Below are 17978 nucleotides of genomic sequence, written 5' to 3'. Positions count from 1 at the left end.
TCAAGGTTCTCTTTTTCACTAGTTCTTAACACGTTGCATTGTTTTTTATTAGGTATTTCACCTCTTAGTTTGTTTCACATAAATAATAGGGTTCAAGGTTCTCTTTTTCACTAGTTCTTAACCCGTTGCATGGTTTTTTATTAGGTATTTCACCTAAAGTTTATAGACTTTTACTTACCTTACATCTCATCTTCTCAAAGAACTCAATTCTTAAAAATGCAACTTAAAATTTAGAAATGCATACCTTGAGATTTAAATAGATATTAACCTTTCATCATTTGCACTAAAAAAAAAAATTTGTTGAAGCCTTGAGACTTAAACAATTATGTGCAATTTCTAATAATCATCATTTGTGCTTATTTTACTTACAATTATTTTATATTGTAAGTAATCTTTTTAAATCTCAACCATTCTTGAAATATACATCATATATAAAGTATTGAAAACTCCAAATATAACACAAAACTTTCATGTTGAGTTTATGCACTCGCACACCCCACCAAAAAAAAAAAAAATGAACAGAGCATCATAACCTTTAAAAAAAAAAAAAAAAAAAAAAAAAAAGGAGCTTTCGCTTGTGTTTGGTTTTATGTAAAAAAAAATTTGACCGTAAAATACTTTTTGGTGAAAAGATTTATTGAAAAATAAAATATTTTCAAGTGTTTGATTGCATTTTAAAAAATGCTCTAAAAAATGCTTTTCAAGTGTTTAATTTGTATTCCTGAAAATACTCTAGAAAACACATTTAACTATAGAATATATGTATTATTTAATTTTTATTTGTGAGTATTTTGTTATTTGTTCTATTATTTATGGTGAAAGGAAGATAAACAATAATATAATAAAAAAAATCATGTGAAAAAATATGGGTCAGCTCGTAACTAGATTGATCCAACTCATTTTTTACTTGAACCGGACAAGTCAAACCCAAACCCAATCGATCTAACCGGTTTGCCCCGTTCTATTAATCTCTGGCTACTGCAAAATTTATTGCTAAACAAGCTGCCATAGCTTTGCTCTCACTATCATTTCGGCATCCTGATGCTGTTTCTGCTACTTCTACCGGGTCTGACGCCTCATCTTATAGCCACGTTAAAATTTATCTTGTGCCTTCCTAGGATTAAGATTGCCAGCTGCTTTTTTTGGCTAATGTAGGCATGCCAAAATCCACCAATATGCTACATCAGTGACATTTCCTAACGAAGAAGCTGCATGAATAGTGAATACAATAAAAAAGAAAAAGAACACCCTGCAAAGCAGTCACTATTTTCTTTGCAATCAACCAACAACTTGAAATTCTTTCCCTGTGTGCTTAATCCGAAATCTTAGACCGAGTCACATAGTGCCATGCATGAAAAAGTGTAACTGAGGGCTATGGTAGTTTTGTTCCAGTATTCACTCAAAAATCTTAGACCAAGCCACCTAGTGCCATGTATTAAGTGCAATGGCAGCAGATGGTAGTGTTTTTCAGGATTCACTCAAAAAATTCACCACGGAGACAAAATCTCACCATAATTTCACATTTGCCTTGGGTACTGAGAAGATTGCTACCCGTTGTCCAGAATCAAACAAGAGGATAAAGCTAATGACAAATTTCAGACTACAACTAAGAACTAAGTAAAGAAAAACTGAGGTCTAATGAGATTCAACACCAAATCCAGAGACCTTTGCTAGTCATGAATAATGAAACGAAGTTAAAATGGCAAAAATTTAGTTTCACTTTCACTGTAAATCCCTGACAGTAAGAAGCCTAAAAAATGTCAACAATCAAGTTGCCAGATACACCTCCACAAATGCAACAGGACCAACAAACTTACTACAAGATTTAGCTCCACTCTACAAATGGTGACGCTCATAAAGCCCATCACAAATGGGCGCATAGCAACATATATACAGGAATACCTATCAGATTAAAATCCTCTTCATATGTTGAAATGAAAAGGATCCATGTCATGATTCAGATTTAATTTTCACGTATAAAAGGATGTACATGGTGCCACGTCATTGAAAATTTAATTCAACCAGATAACATGGCACTATATACACCTATAGATTGGTTAACTACAAATTTTTTATCATGAAATGGATTCTCTCAATTCTCAATTTCAAATCAAATGTTGAGGACCCTTTTCCATATATCTACTAGTGAGAATTGGGCTAGCTCCATTATCCTGTAGTAGTGAAAAAGCAGAAAAGTAATGTCACGATTCTGATGCGGTTATATTAAGGGAATCCATAGCCTCGGCCACTTTCTTCTTCAGAACATCCAGAGACTCAGTGAGATGAAATACTTCTGTTTTGTCCATCTCTAGCAACATTGCAGCAATTTGTCCTGCATGACTATGCTCCAGTCGTTCCACAAAGGGAGATAGCTGTTCGCCTAGTATCTGTCATTTTGAATAACAGAAGTTACACAATGCGAAAACAGCAGCCAAAGGTTACAAAATTTTGAAGCTTGAAACTTTTGTAAAGAATCCAAGACCCTATAAACAGACAATCTAAATATCAAAATCATTAAGACAAGACTGAGGTTACACCATACCTTGGCCACTGTTGAAGTCACCAAAACAGTTTGAAATCCTTTGTCATTGGATTTTGACGCATGATTTTTTAATGGCCTTAGTATCTTTTGGATTTCAGGACCAAGGCCACAACCAAACATGGTGTCCATCTCATCTAACACCTACAAAGAGATATTCACCACCATTAAATGTTTCAAGGTGATCAATGCAAGGACACAGATACAAGCTTTACAAACCTGACAGGAATATCCATATCCAAGATAGCAGGACAATCAAAATCCATATGTGATAATTACTGTCTTAGGAAACTAACCAAGTATTTGATTTCATCAGGAACCACATTTCCCTCGTCAATGTGTTGAAGAACCTCTCCAGGGGTTCCAACTATCATGCCAATTGGAGCATTCGACAAAATTTTCTGGTTCGAACCATTAACCTTTTCAGACTTTAGCTGTGCTGCGTGTGCAGAATCGCTGATAAACTTTGCCACCTGAAACACCTGTGAAGTCCATACAAATTTAATACTATGGGTGAAAAATCCTTGAGGTTTATTAGTGCTGCAAATTCTTATAACTATGCTTCAGGAAAAAAAAAAAAAAAAAAAAGAGGAGGAGAAAAGAGGGGTCCTGACCTCATCAGATAGCTCTTCTGTGGTGCATAGCACTACTGCTCGTGGATGCTTGGGCTTTGTCTCCTGATGCAGCAGCTATAAAAAAGAAAAAAAATTAATTAGTTTAATTGAGTTACTCATATTCCACTTACTACAAACATAATAATATTGTAAATTTGTCATATCAACGTAATTATATAGCAACTTAACAGCTTCAATTTTACATGGTTGTTTTGGGAGGGGAGGTAGGTCTTGAATAGTATTAATAATTTGACAGCCTAAACATTGCAGCAAAAACATAAGATGGCCTAAAATGCTAGCAATGAAACTCTTAACAATTGTCAGTAGGAATCTTATAAGAAAATTAGAAGCAAAGTAATGCAATAAAAAAAAAAAAGGAAGTGAAAATAAATGAAATGTGGAGTAGCTTTGCATTTGTATTTCAAATGACAAAATTTCAATGTTAAATGCACACACATATGGTGGTAAAAAAATAAAATAAAAACAACAACTGAAAAAAAAAATTTATTTTTAATAATCTTTATGAATCTAAGAGGTCAGGTCTTAGGGCAATGAAGTGAAAACCTTATGAACTTTTTAATCTCTATGAAACTAAACAAGCAATTAAAACAAAAACAAAAACAAATCCCCAAAACAAAGTCAAACATAATATTAATCCTACTAAACCCACAAAGCAATCATTAATTAAAGTCAGATTTTGAAAAAATGAAGGAAAGGAAATAATAGAAAGAAAGAGGAAGAGGAAATGCATAGAAAAGTTACTTGAACAAGCGGCAACAAGTAGGCTAAAGTCCTGCCAGACTTAGGCTGAGCACTAAACACCACACTCTTCCCTTCCAAAACAGCAGGAATCCCAACACACTGAATCTCAGAAGGAACAAAAACACCCATATGCCCAGCAGCCTCAGTCAACTCCTCACTCAGACCCAACTCAGTAAAGCTGCTCACTTCCTTGGTGGGTCCATCCTCATTTGCAGAAGTTGATGATTCCGGTGATGGTCTGGGTTTGGTTTTTGGGGTATCATTTGAAGAACCTTTGAGTCTTCTTTGCCTGAACTTCTCAAGAAGGATTGAGTCTCTGTTGTTGTTGTTGTTGTTGTTGGGTTGTTCTGAATTGGATGCTTTGGTGGAAAGAGAGGTAAAACCAAGAAGAGCCCAAGTGGTTGTGTGTGGTTGTGGTTTGAAGACTGGAGAGAAGAGAGAGTATGAGAGAGTGAGAAGGGCTTTGGTTTTTCCTCTCATGTTGTTTCGCTGTTTTCTTCTTACTTTCTGTTTGGGCTTCCGCCGCTACAGAGTCGGTGTGCCCTGGTTTTACTTTAACGCCCTGTCTGTTTCAACAATGATGTTTTCTAGGAGTTGAGTCATTTTTTAAAAATTATTTTCTATAAAATTATCTCATTTTTTAATATTTGGTAACAATTTTAAATAAGTTGAAAAGTAATTTTTTTAATTTCTCTTATTTAGCTTACTGTGAGATAGAGTTGTTTTCCAAAAAAAATTAATGGAAAATAATGTCTAAAAATAAGTCATATTTTTTATGTTGACCATTGATAGTTTTCCTTTGACTTGTCTTTTTTTATGTTACCAAACACTGAAAAATACGGAAAACTATATTTACACATAATTTTCCATCGAAACAAACGGAACGTAAGTTCTAGTTTAGTTTGGAGAGAGTACTTTTCTTTTACTATTCCTTAATATTTTTAAAACGAATTAATTTTCTGCTTTATATGAGAAATGATCAAATACCCTAATTTGTTAAATTCAATAGAATTTTTTGAGTACGTTGTTAAAGAAAAATTTGAGGATTGCATTATTGTTTTATTAGATTCCATTTGTAATCATTGTGATTTCATTGGATTTAATTAAAAAAATACAAATTGGGAGAATTTTCTTATTTTTTAAACATAAATGAAGAAATTGGTTGGTTTAAAAAATAAGTGGGGAAATTCAAAATTATGAACTTCTCCAAATATAAAGGGAAAAGTACTTTTTCTCCGAGTAATAATCTATATCCACAAATTTTGCCACCTTTGGAGACTTCATAGATTTCTCTGTCATAATTATTTTATTTATTAATTTTTTATTCTAAATTAGAACATGCTACTGTTGAGAATTTGAGTCTCTCTTTCCCTGTCTTTGCTTGCAGTCTTTGCTGCTTCAAGTCTCGCCCTCAAAAGCTTGGTACCTTTTTCTTTTCATCTACATTTTCCTAATTCTTTTGTTATTTAATTTGGTTCTTGAGAAAATGCTTCTTGTTTCTCTCTTTCTCTCTCGAAAGCATGGTACTTTTTTTTTTTAATCTATGTTTTTCTAATTCTTTTGTTATTTCATTTTATTGCTACTCCTTCGGTGTATGAAAAATTGATTAACTTCATATTATTTTTTAATTTGATTTATCCTATTTTAAAAGGAAGCCTAACCTAAGGGAAAGAATGAAGAACCATAAAACAAGGTAAAATAAATCCTAATAACTCCTTAGCATATATTTAGACCCCTTAATCATATTTTACAGCTTAATCACCTTTTAAACTTACACAGGCAATTAGTCCAAATTTACATGATTAGCCAAATTTCATGTTGCACGCATATTCATAACATAACTAAAACAAATAGAGAGCAATATGAAAATGCGGAAGAGAACTCAAAAAACATAAAAATATCAAGACATGTTTTCAAAGAGGAAAGCCCAAGTACTCATAACTAGCTTCCCAAAGTCATTACCGTTGAGCTGCCAACAGATATCCACCAAACTTGTAGAGCTCCAATGGTTTACATGCCTTCAATTAATTCACAACACTCTGTTTTTGGTGATGGAGATGAATGTTACAATTTTCTCTCAAAGGTGTATGCAATGGTGAGAGAAATGAAGAAGGAGAGTTAAAGATTTTCTCTAAGGCTCTGGCTTGCTTTCTCTGCTAAGGGTTGGGATGAAAGAATTAAGTAAAACCAATGATAGATTAAAAAAACACTAAAAAAGAGGAAACGTTGTACAATATGTACTACCTTTATTAATATGAAAAGTGAAAACTAAGAGCATTCCTATCAAAGTTTTTAAAAATTTTAGTATTTAGTATCTCAAAAAGTCATTTTATCAATTTTAACAATTCATTTTACAATCCACTCAATATTAAAGGTTCGATTTTTTTACCATTTCGTTTAAAATAATATAAACTACTCATTAAAATAATAAAAAACTACACAAACCACCTTTTCCACCAGAAGCATTAAAAAAATAAATTTTTTTTTTTTAAGATCAGAGCTACAGTAAGCTTTCAAAGATGAAAGTTCACTATAGCTCAGTTGCTTCTTTTTATTTATTTTTTTATTTTTTATGTTTAGCATGTTTGTTGTAGCTTGCTTTTTGGTGCTTTTTACAAACTTGACGTTAAAATTTAGCATTTATAGCATTTAGCATTCTTAACAAGAATGCTCTAATGGTATTAAACTTAGTTTCTATTTCACAACTCTTTTAGCACAAATCTAAATGTGTCAAGGATCAGATGTAAACGAGAAATTTCAGTGAATTCAATACTTTTTTTTTTTTAGTACTTTGAATACGTATAGGTAACATTGAGTTCAATAGAATCTTCTGACTCAAAGAAATTCTGATGCTATCTACCTACCACTAGGTAGATATACAAGATTATGCAAAAATTCATACTTGGAAGTTAAATTTACATGCCACTTTAGTAGTTCTTACATAAACAATATCAGAATTGAGATGCTCATGATAATTGTAATGCGCAACATCACGTCTAGGTCCTAGAGGTTCACAATCATAACAGCAATGGTTTGATTATCCCCCTCTTTTTTACTTTCGAAAGTTTAGGATGTACTCAGAGATAGTGAGCAGCCCTGGAAGGAGAGGGGGTTAATTTCAGAGGACCATACTAATAAACTTGATGTGCAAAAAGTTTGGAATTACAAAGTGAATATAACTGTGTAAGCACAAAGCACAGTATCCAGTGCATCAATGAATATTTTTAAGAAAATATAGAAAAAAAATATCATCAAAATAACTCCAATTGTATTTGAATACCATCATCTCACAAATGTAAAATCATTATCGATACATCTTATGGAATAAGATCAGAAGTGTAACAATGACTCAAAAAAAAAAAAAAGATCAGAAGTGTAACATCACTTGTAACATTCAGGCTTCAAGACACCAACGTAAGGCAAATTCCTATATAATTCCGCAAAGTCCATTCCATAACCCACAACAAAATAATCTGGACACTGCAAAAAGAATATAGAAAATGATAACATATTTATATTTATGACAGTTCATACCAAACAAAAGTCAACATAGTGCAGCAAAAATCAAATATTTTTCAAGAGCCTACAATTTGCTTTATTGGTATGTTACATATACACCTAGAGGGTTTGAACCAACAATCTCACCCTTTAATTATCTTGTAAGAGAAGAAATTATCAATTTGAGTAAATGATCATCAGCTTCAAGAGTACATCTAAATACAAAAGTTCATTGTTTGATTACTGAAGTTCCACTAGGAAAATTATCAAGTACGCTGGTTAACGCAAGAAGTGCGCACCACACGTTACATTTCATATAAAGCATAGATCATGTGGCGCCATTATAGATAAAATGCCAGTTTGTACTAAACTTGTAGTATCACTCAATATTCATACAGCATCACTCTTAAGAAAATTACAACATCTAAAATGCAACAAATAGCATGGGAGAACAACAGGTATTACAAAAGACATGTTTTTGTCTTTGATTTGAAGAAGATTTTGAACCCCACTCACAATGTTTCCCTTTCTCTTTTCTCCTAGTGTGTCCAAGACATCCACGATTCAAATCTCCTATCCCCCGTTGTAACTATTGAATTATCAAAAAAAGTCTTCAATTGTATATTTCTTTTTTATTATTTGCCCTTAATTTTCAAATAAGAAAACAAATGAAAATAAATAAACTTTTACCTAGTTTAATTTCGTTCTGTAGAGAGAGCATCAAATGCAATGTTACTCTTATGTTTTGGAATTCAATTACATCTCACCCGCAGAGTTAGTAGTCCTGGGGTTGGTGAGTGAGTTGTAAGTTGTAACACATAACCTTTAGGTGAGTGAATTTCTAAAGCAAAACCAAGAAGTACTTAAAAGAGTCCTGGCAGTGAACCTTTATTGTGTCAAAAGAAATATATTGTTGATTTCAAGTGGCAGACACACAGAGACGGGGAAGTAATAGGATAGAGATGTTACCTCAAACCCCTTGTAAAACTTTCCTTGACCCAGTGGCTGAAAATGAACCTTTCTTCTTGTAGGTTTATCAAGGAAGGCACAAACTGATACAGAGGATGCTCCTTTTGATTCCAAATGAGCAATCAGACACGATAGAGTTCTTCCCGTATCAACAATGTCCTCAACCTGACACAACAAACATGTCCATCCAATTATATACCCTACACCATTACATACACCAGCTTCCATTCATTTGTCATCTTGATTTTGAACAAGGTAGTACCAAAAACCTTACCAGCTTTTTAATTTTTAGAAACAAAATTGGCTTTAAAAAACATGATTTAACACGATTAAAAAAAAAAAAAAACCTAGATTCCCAAATAATTAAAAAAAACTATTAATTTAAAAAATTATTGTTAAAATAATATTATTTTCCAAATTTTGCCCAATGTTAAGATGCTATATTTTTCATAAATAGTTTTTTTTTTTTTTTAAATACCGCATTATTAAGATTACTAAAGTAAATTTTGTATCATTTAGTCCCTTAATATTTCATAATTTTAATTTTGATCATTCATGTTGGATTCCGTTTTGAGCCATGTTTATTTAGTTCATGAAATACTAACTCTAAAATGCGTGAAATAAACACAAAGTTTATTGATGTAAGTAGAAAAACATGTCACAAATACTCTCAGTTTTAATGGATACAGACGGACGGCATAGTTAATATAAAAATCAATCATGATGGACCAAAATGAAAATTAAAAAACGTAAAGGACCAATATAGAAACATCCAATAACCTTCTCAAAAAAAAAAAAAAAAAACATCCAATAACTTTTAAGAACCAAAACAATAGTAGTACAGTACAGACAAGAGAACAAAACATTGAAGCTATAAAAACCTTTGTTTGGTATGTTATTGAAAAAGTAAGACAACCAATGAGTGAGAGAGAGAGAGAGAGAGAGAGAAAGTACCAATATAACGTGCTTTCCCTTGACATCAACCTTCAAGTCAAGTGAGAGCTTGGGGGCCCCAGCGGAGATGGTACCGGAGCCGTAGGAATCGGCACGAACGAAATCAACGGAGATGGGAAGGTCGATGTTTCTTACTAGGTCAGCCAAGAAGAGAAAAGCTCCGGTGGCCACGCCAACGAGGACAGGTGGTGGTGGTGGTGGTGGTGAGTCTGAATTGGCGGCGCCACCGAAATCGGCGGAGATTTGGGAGGCCAGCTCGCTGACGCGGCGAGAGATTTGGTGTTGGTCCCACAGGACTCTCTCAATGTGAGACTGTAGCTTTAAGGCCATTTTGCATATGATGTGTTGTCGTATTGGGTTTTCGCTTCTTCAAAGGGTTTAATCTAATATAGGAATAATCTTGTGATATGTTTTTTGGGAATAATCTATAATATAAATACCAGACACAATTGGTTTTCTTTTTTCATTGCGCTTTTAAATAGATAAATAAAGTCGTTTTCACTTTAATGCTAGGGAATCCATCAGAGTCTTCTTTCTTTTAATTCTCATAACGTTTTCATTGTAAATTTGTTTCCTATTATGATGGTTTGGCTTTCAATTTTTTTTTTTTTTTTGGCTTAGGAAAAACTAAACCTTCAACTTATTGGAAAAATTATTGTAAGATGAACTTTTTTTTTTTTTAATTTGAATAAAATCAAGTTTGGGAATGTCAAAGATTATTGTAAATTTGTAACTTGTTAATATCTTTTAATATTATTGAGTGTCCTGTCTTAGGTTCAATTATCAAAAAATATATTGTCTCCCATTTTGTTTGTCCTCTATTCTATTTTAGAATGTCCCAAAATATTGTCATGTTTTTAAAAATAAAAGTTGTTAATTTATTAATATTTCTATTATGTCCCTACTTTATTTTCAAAACTATATGAAAAGAAAATTAACAAACATTTAAAAAATCAATATAATTAAGACACCTTTTTAGTTGTCTCATTAAGAATAACTCTTAAAAAAAAAAAATCTAATAAATTTATTTAAAGATAGTTTTGTAAACTTATACATTTTTATAAGGCAAACAAAACAATAAATGATATTCCTTTAAAATGTTTGACACTTTGACTTTTCAAATAAAACAAACAGATTGGGACGGAGAGTATATCCAATTTGACAATTAGAATATGTTGTGTAGTTAATAATATATGCTTTTTATGACGTATGTTGTTTTTGTTTTTTTTGAGAATGATATGACTTATATTGTTAATAAAATACATTTATAATATATTTTTGGGTCATGCTAACGAATGCTTTAGGGTATTAGTTAACAATCCATTTTAAGAAAATTTCGATATCACTTTTATGGGAAATGAAAAAAAAACTGTCGAAATATTAATTGTTTTTTTTCCTATAAAAATTTTCTTTAAATGGATTATTAACCAATATTCTAAGGGTATTCATTAGCATTTTTCTATATTTTTATAATATATTTTTAAAGGATACCGTTTGTGTCAAGTGCATTTTTACACCAGACATGTTACGATGTAAACACGTGTCCAAATCATATCATGTCCATTACAAAAGACACTGGATACAAGCTTCATCTATTTTTAACTCTTATTTATCCTTTCTAAAATAAAAATAACCCTTGTTCATCAGATAAAATTTACAAATTTTAAACAAATTCCTTAAGATATATATTTATTTTAATAATTTTTACTACGGAAAAGAGAGATTTAAACCCTAGATGTCTTGAAAATACCATGAAGTGCCAACTAATTGAGTTGCAAGACTCTTGATAAATCATTAAAAAATATTGAGTATAACTTATTAAGAAAATGTATAATCAAAAGATACAATTATGAAAGAAAAATTAGGGGATTAATAGTGTGTTTCAATAATTTAGGGGATAAAATGTAATTAGGCTAATAGTTTAGGGTGAAAAAGTGATATTATTGGGGTCTTCCTCTATTGGGAGCTGTTAGGCCAATGGGTTGAGCTGTCCGTCTAGAGTTAAAATCATTCCTCCTTAACCGGAACAATTGAATATATCAAAATAGTTTTTTAGTTTCTATATTTGTGTAATGGTTATGGTTTAAAGCTGCCAATCGTGGAGTGCATTTTGGAGATCCTCTTTGTAATCAATAGGACAGTGCAACACTTGATTCACTTGAGTGTTTTCTACAGTGATGACCAATGGTTTAAAAGGCATTATGGGTATAAGAAGATGAATCCCTGACAACAATAATTGGAGTGGAGTCTGACCCATTTTCTCATTGACTTAAATGTACAAAATAAATAAGATTTCTTTTTTGGATCAGATAGTACCCACCATTTAAACTCCATTGCATTTTACTAGTAAATGTATCTATCAGGAATTAAGCCTTCACATGGAGTTGAGATCTTTACATATTGATTCCTCTAGGCAATGAGGAGGAGAAGGAATCTAACAAACTCACAAGCTCAAATATTCCAGGTGGTTTGCTGATGATGAGAGATTGAATACTGTCTTCATTCTACTTATTTAATTAGCTAACTGAATCCTGGCTATTAGAAATTTATAACTAAGAATAGAAATAGAAAATGGGGAAAAAAAAAACATATGATGAACTCTACTGGCTGGGAGGTCATGTATCCAATTGGTCTTTCCTTTTCCCCACTTCTCATAATGAAGTTTGGTGCAAGTTGGACCATAACCAAGGCCATAGTCTTTAGCTTCTTTCCTTAATTGATTAAGGTGGACTCCTTGAAATTGATGCAAAAAGTATTTCAACTTTCAAGGCTATCTTCCTGTATATAATTGAAGATTGCGATGGGATTCAATTTTGGCATTACAAAATTGTAAAATGACTGTAGTCATGAATTATATAGTTAGGAAAGATAAATTCAATTGTGTTTGATTCCCATTAGATCCTCCAGGAGGGCAGGGCAGACTGAATTATGTATTAATTTGCTCTTCTTTATCATGCTCATTCATGGGGCCTAAAAGGATGAGGTGCCTTTCCCATTCTCCTTTGTATTTCCTTTTTTGTGAAAATAATATTTTTGATTAAATTTTTTTTACCCCATAACTGAATCAATACATGGTGCTATGCCTTCTATTTATCTGATAATTATTGTTTTGATGTTTTCTAATAATGAGAGAGAGAGAGAGAGAGAGCCTAACTACTAACTTGTTCGTTTGCAAGTCATGTTGTTTATGAAGATTTGAACTTCCTGTCTTTGAATTGTATGGTGAGACTTGTAACTGTTTGTTAACATGAAAGTCATGCATTTCATGTAGACTGCATGAACTTCTTTACTCTTGTAAATTGCATGTTGCTCAACCGCTGGGACAGTCTATAAATACCAGCTTGTACAGTCAATAAAGCAAATAAATCAATTCTTACTAGCTATCTAGTACATTTGCTCTACTAGTTTCCTTTCATCTCTTAGGAGGAGTAAACAATTGTTAGTGTTAGTGTTGTATGTGAGAATTGTAGGTAACTAAATGGATTGGCATTTTTCATTGCATTCCATTTGGTTTCCTCCAATATCTCATGTCCAACTTTACATTAGTATGGATCAATTTCCCAGGTCTCATTGAAGGAATGAATATGCATTTTGATCATGTCAAAGTCGTATGTGAGGATTGGAGAAAACTAAATAAATTAGCATCATTTGGGGCATTTTGTTTAGTTTCCTCCAATATCTTATATACGTCATTACTTACATGTGTTTCTTATAAAATCTCAACAGATTAGCAAATTAAGATTATATATTTGAGGGTTTGTATATTTGATATTTACAAAAATGGGAGAGGGGATTAGAATCCTAGTTCTCTTTGTAAAGTGGAGTAGATATGCAATGCCACCTAGCTATGTATCTCAGCATCTCCAACCGGAAATGTCATTCTATTTTATTATACCATCTCAAAAAGCTACTTTACCAATTATACCATATCATTTTCCAATACTTCCAACATCCCAACTTTTATTTTACAGTCCTATACACTAAAATAATATAAATTATATAATAAAATAATATTTAAAGGTTATCTATCACTCCTCTCTCTTCATCCCTGTCCCTGCCTCTCTGAGTCTCTATCCCTCTCTCAACAACCAAACAACCCAATCATCACCACACCACCACCATCGGTTTAGCGCTATGCCAAAAAAATTTCTCCCACCTAATTCGCTCACACAAACACACTCTTTCTGTATTTCCCTCAATTTTAAAAAATAAAAACGAAATTCCACTTTTACTTTCTCAGCTCAAACTAATTCCATCCATTTATTTCTCTTCGTATGTGAGATGGTATTGTAGCGCTATGCCAAAAAAATTTGGCCTCTCCCTGGTTTAGCCATCTAGCTGTTGAGCTTATTCTGGGCCTATATGCCAAATGTACTTTACATTTGGCATTTGACAGGCCCATTGCTAATGCTCTAGAGCAATGTTGGACTTTAAGTATTAAACGTTGAATATCAATAATTAATTTGTCTAGAAAACTATAAATTCTAATTTTCAATTTGTCTCCTTTATTTTCCTTTTAATATTGATTTTTTTTGTCATATATAAGTCCTTAATTTTAGGAGCATTTAAAGCATAAGTTTATACAAATATATATGTAAATCTCTTTGGCAAAATATTTTTATTGTTTTCCAAAAATAAAGTTATTTGGATTTATATTGAGAGAGTTAAAGCTATTGGAATATAATGATACATTTGACATGGCCTCCCTTGAGAAATTTTTCTAGCTCCACCGCTGACTATATAATATATAAAGCAATCTCATGTATTAACGGTTAAGATTAGATTGGTATGTTACATTAAAAAAAAAAAAAAAAAAAAGTGTACCTTAACATTCTCCTTTTGATATATGGTAATCATAAAGAGCTCAATAGTTTTTTTAACAAAATATTTTAATGATCATTATAAAAAAAATGTAATGTTTAGATCCTTAATTTGTAGTATAAAAATAAATAGAGTCAATTTTCAAACAAATGTTGCCTAAAAAAAATTCAAACAAAATATCTAGATGTTGAATCATAAAAGAATATTGAGTATAGCTTATTTAAGGAAATATATAATTAAAAGATACAATAATGAATTAAAAATTAGATATATATATTAAGAAGATTAACACAATTTAATTAAAAATAATTCATTTAAGGAAAAATTGAATGAAAAAGTCAACAAATTGAAATGAAAATAAATTAAAACATTTGAAAGAAATTTTTTAATAATTTTCTTCATAATAACTTTATATATTTTAAGAGATATAATTAATAATAATTGCAAAGTAGAAATCATGGAAGACATTATATTCATTTATTTATTTTCTTAATATAATAGTCTTTTTGATGAATCGTAGGAGATTGTGATATAACACTTAATTTTGATTGAATTGGATAAGTGTTTTGCGTATGTTATGTTTGTTGGATCGAAATAAACTGTAAATTTTTTTAAATTTTTAATTTTATTTGGAGAAGATATTAAATTGTAATTTGATCATTACAGTGCAAATGTGATTCATACTTTGCATGTATTGTGCTATTTAAGTTTAACATATCTGTAGGTATATATATTCCAACTTTCATTTCCTATTAATATAATATTCTAATTTTATGTAGAAAGTTTCTGTGGTTATCAGCGGATTCAAATCCAGTAAGGCAGCAAGTTCTTCTATCGATGTGAGACGTGGCAAACAGGACAAGATGGGAAAAAAGAAGAAGAATAATATCGCCTAAAATGATTTTTTTATATTGAAATATATGAATTTAAAATGTTTATTGTGTAGAATTTTAGGTAAAATCCATTACCATGGATCGGCCCTCGCATACAAAACTAATATGCATGCATGGATAATTCACATTTCATGCTGATTCAATTCAGTGAAATGTAATGATCCCATAATGATTAATTTCGATATTAAAAGAATAAAAAATAAAAAAGCACAAATGACATAACCCTTTTAATTTCTTTTTGAGTATTTATAGGAGCATATCTTTTGTGCCACAATTTTGACGTGGTCAATTATAAGTAGTTGTCTATTACTTCTATAATTTTTTCTCCACCGTTCATAATTTTTATTTTTTATTTTGAAACTTCTACCACTTAAAGTTGACCATATAAGAATTGTGACATAAAAGTTTTGATCATAAACTATCTCAATTTCTCTTGAAAGTAATATAGGTCCATTTGTGGCCATTCAAGTTAGCTTAAAGAAAAAAAAAAAAAAAAACTAATTGTTATAGTGACTTGATGATAAAGAATAATTATTATGAAGTGAACACTATAAATTTGATATCTAAACTTCAAATTTCACCTACACCAAAAACTAGTTGACATTTTGGCAGAACGATAAATAGCATTCATCACAAGTTAAATATATGTATAAATAAATTTTTAGAAGTCCATTTATTTTCCGAGTCCCGATGGAAACATTAGGAATAGAGGAAGAGCATATGATAGGCCCAGCTAAAGGCAGCTACAAGCCCACAACAACTATAGGCCCAAACTCAAAAGCCTCAAATTTCCAAAATTTTGGCGCCAAAGTCTCAGAATCAAAATTTCCCCCCAAAATGTAAAACCTCCAAAATAAAAGAAAAAAGAAAAAAGAAACAGAGAGAGAGAGAGAGAGAGAGAGAGAGATGTCGTCGACGACTATGTTCATCGCGGTTCAATGCTGCCAATGCTCCACAATGCAGGCAAAATTTTACTATCTATTCAATTGTCTATTATCTTTATCTATACCATACTATACTATACATAAATAAATTACTGGAAGTTGAGATTTTGTCTCAGGTGAAGCAGCAGCAGCAACAGAAGAAGAAGAAGAAAATCAGCAAGTGGAGGTGCGTAGTGTGCAACCAAATGCAGTCTGTTTGCAAAGTGTTCGCGCAGGGATTCGTCGCCAAGGACCTCCGTGGCTTCGTCCAGTCCTTCAACATGTCCCGCGCCATTACTCAACCATCCCCACTTCCTCTTCCACAATTCCAAGAAGAAGAAGAAGAAGAAGATATTGTCCACGACGATCGCGTTCACAATAACAAGAGACGAATCAGCGATTGGAGTCAATTCCTTGATCCTGTGGATGTAGAAGAGCAGCAGGTTGAGGAAGAAAGTGATTTTGAGCCTAAGATTGTGACGGAGTTGCCAGAGGATTTGTTCAAGAAACAAAAACTCAATGCCAATGCAGACCTTCTCTACAAGCCGGTTTTCTCCAACAGAAATTCCACCGCCAAAAATGTCATCTCCCCAAGTAATTCTCTCTTCTTCTTTTTTTTTTTTGGTGATGTGATTCATTTATATGCAAAGTACAACCGGAAAAATATTGAAGAAAAGATTCATTTCTCTTTTTATCTCTCTGAAAATATATACATAAGCCTGAATCTGATCGCTAGATATAAACAATAAGTAGATTTCATTTTATCCTTCTGCTTGTGTTACCTGAATAGGAGTGTTCATCCACATCCAACCTCGCCTAACAAACCCGGTTCGATGATTCAACTTAACACAACCCAACCCTCACCTCCAGTGGTTTTTCATGTGTTGATGGGTTGAATTTAATCTTATTTTATTTCATTGAAGTTTGGGTTGGATTTGGCTTTGGTATTGGTTTCAACCCAAGCTATTGATAATTTGAAGTAAAAAAAATGTTTATTTGATTAGTTTTGATGAAATTGGAATTTTAGACTCTTAACTGTGTAAGTTGTGATCATTTATTGAATAATATGCATAAATAATTTGAATAAAAATCCAATATATTTATTAGGCTCTAATTTGGGTTGGATTTTAGAGTTATCACAAGTTGGGATAGATTGGAGTTATCACAGGTGAGCTACCCAAGCCGAACCTATCCTAATTCATGTCATGTGTTGTGAATGTTAATTGAGTTGGCTCATGACTGTCTTGCATTGCAGACAAGGACCCAAGGAGGTATCAGCCTTTCGCCAAGGGCTCTTCACAAAGGAATGACCGCATGAAACAGGATGATGAAGGCCAGGAGCCAAGAAGGAAACCTCAGCTTCCATTTCCAACTACCAAAGCCAAAGGGGTTTCCAAATGGAACGACTACATTGCGCAAGATGATAATGATAACTTGCAACTTGGAAGTGGCAGGAATTTTGAACACCAGCTGCATTACCATACCTTGGAGTTCGAGACCATAAACAATGATCAAAGGGTTGAAGATGATGTCCACCCTGATTTCTTGTGAAGCTTGTTCCACATTGTGCTGTGCATCCTCCCTTCTCTCATACGGATGTGAATTGCATCCATGTAAACACGCTATGTTTGGAAGTTTAGATGAAAAGAAGAGGAAGTACTTCTCTTTTTTGTTTCGATGTTTTGAAAATTGAAAGAGAAGGGAGGAATAGATACCTTAGCCCTTGATATACTTCAACATTTTGTAATGTGTAAAAAAAGGGGGATGTATAACATTCTTTCCAAAAATGATTCCTCTTCTTTAAAAATAAATCAAAAAAATCAAACAAGGGGAATTAAATTTAAATCACAGCCCTCTTCACTCTCATCTCCTTTTCTTTCATCCAAACATGAATGCAAATGAGTATCTTTCTTAAATTAAAGATGAGAGAGAGAGAGAGAGAGAGCCCCAAATAAAAATGAAAAAGGACAGAGAAGGGGAGGGGTAATAACTACAGGAAGCAGTT

The 17978-nt window shown here is 32.2% G+C and overlaps 3 protein-coding genes across 3 annotated transcripts; 1 reads left to right on the top strand and 2 right to left on the bottom strand.

The window, feature by feature from the left end:
- Positions 1-1598: 1598 nt before the first annotated feature.
- Positions 1599-4395, bottom strand: LOC115963811 (DEAD-box ATP-dependent RNA helicase 39-like). The gene is made up of 5 exons (XM_031082983.1): positions 3916-4395; positions 3154-3228; positions 2836-3021; positions 2543-2683; positions 1599-2387 (listed from the first exon to the last, which is right to left on the bottom strand). The coding sequence occupies exons 1-5, from the start codon at positions 4393-4395 to the stop codon at positions 2202-2204; spliced, it is 1068 nt and encodes a 355-aa protein (XP_030938843.1). The 3' UTR covers positions 1599-2201.
- Positions 4396-5859: 1464 nt separating this feature from the next.
- Positions 5860-9705, bottom strand: LOC115978124 (hypoxanthine-guanine phosphoribosyltransferase-like). The gene is made up of 4 exons (XM_031100146.1): positions 9337-9705; positions 8383-8547; positions 7301-7395; positions 5860-6068 (listed from the first exon to the last, which is right to left on the bottom strand). Exons 1-4 carry the CDS (start codon positions 9664-9666, stop codon positions 6047-6049), a joined length of 612 nt encoding a protein of 203 aa, XP_030956006.1. The 5' UTR covers positions 9667-9705; the 3' UTR covers positions 5860-6046.
- Positions 9706-16168: 6463 nt separating this feature from the next.
- Positions 16169-17692, top strand: LOC115978208. Its single transcript, XM_031100226.1, has 2 exons — positions 16169-16567; positions 17229-17692. Exons 1-2 carry the CDS (start codon positions 16180-16182, stop codon positions 17522-17524), a joined length of 684 nt encoding a protein of 227 aa, XP_030956086.1. The 5' UTR covers positions 16169-16179; the 3' UTR covers positions 17525-17692.
- The last annotated feature ends 286 nt before the right edge of the window (positions 17693-17978 follow it).

This window comes from Quercus lobata, chromosome 2 (assembly GCF_001633185.2).
Source record: "Quercus lobata isolate SW786 chromosome 2, ValleyOak3.0 Primary Assembly, whole genome shotgun sequence".
In the NCBI taxonomy this organism is placed as follows: domain Eukaryota; kingdom Viridiplantae; phylum Streptophyta; class Magnoliopsida; order Fagales; family Fagaceae; genus Quercus; species Quercus lobata.
The sequence above is the reverse complement of the archived record's forward strand: the minus strand, read 5'-3'. Positions and strand labels throughout refer to the sequence as shown.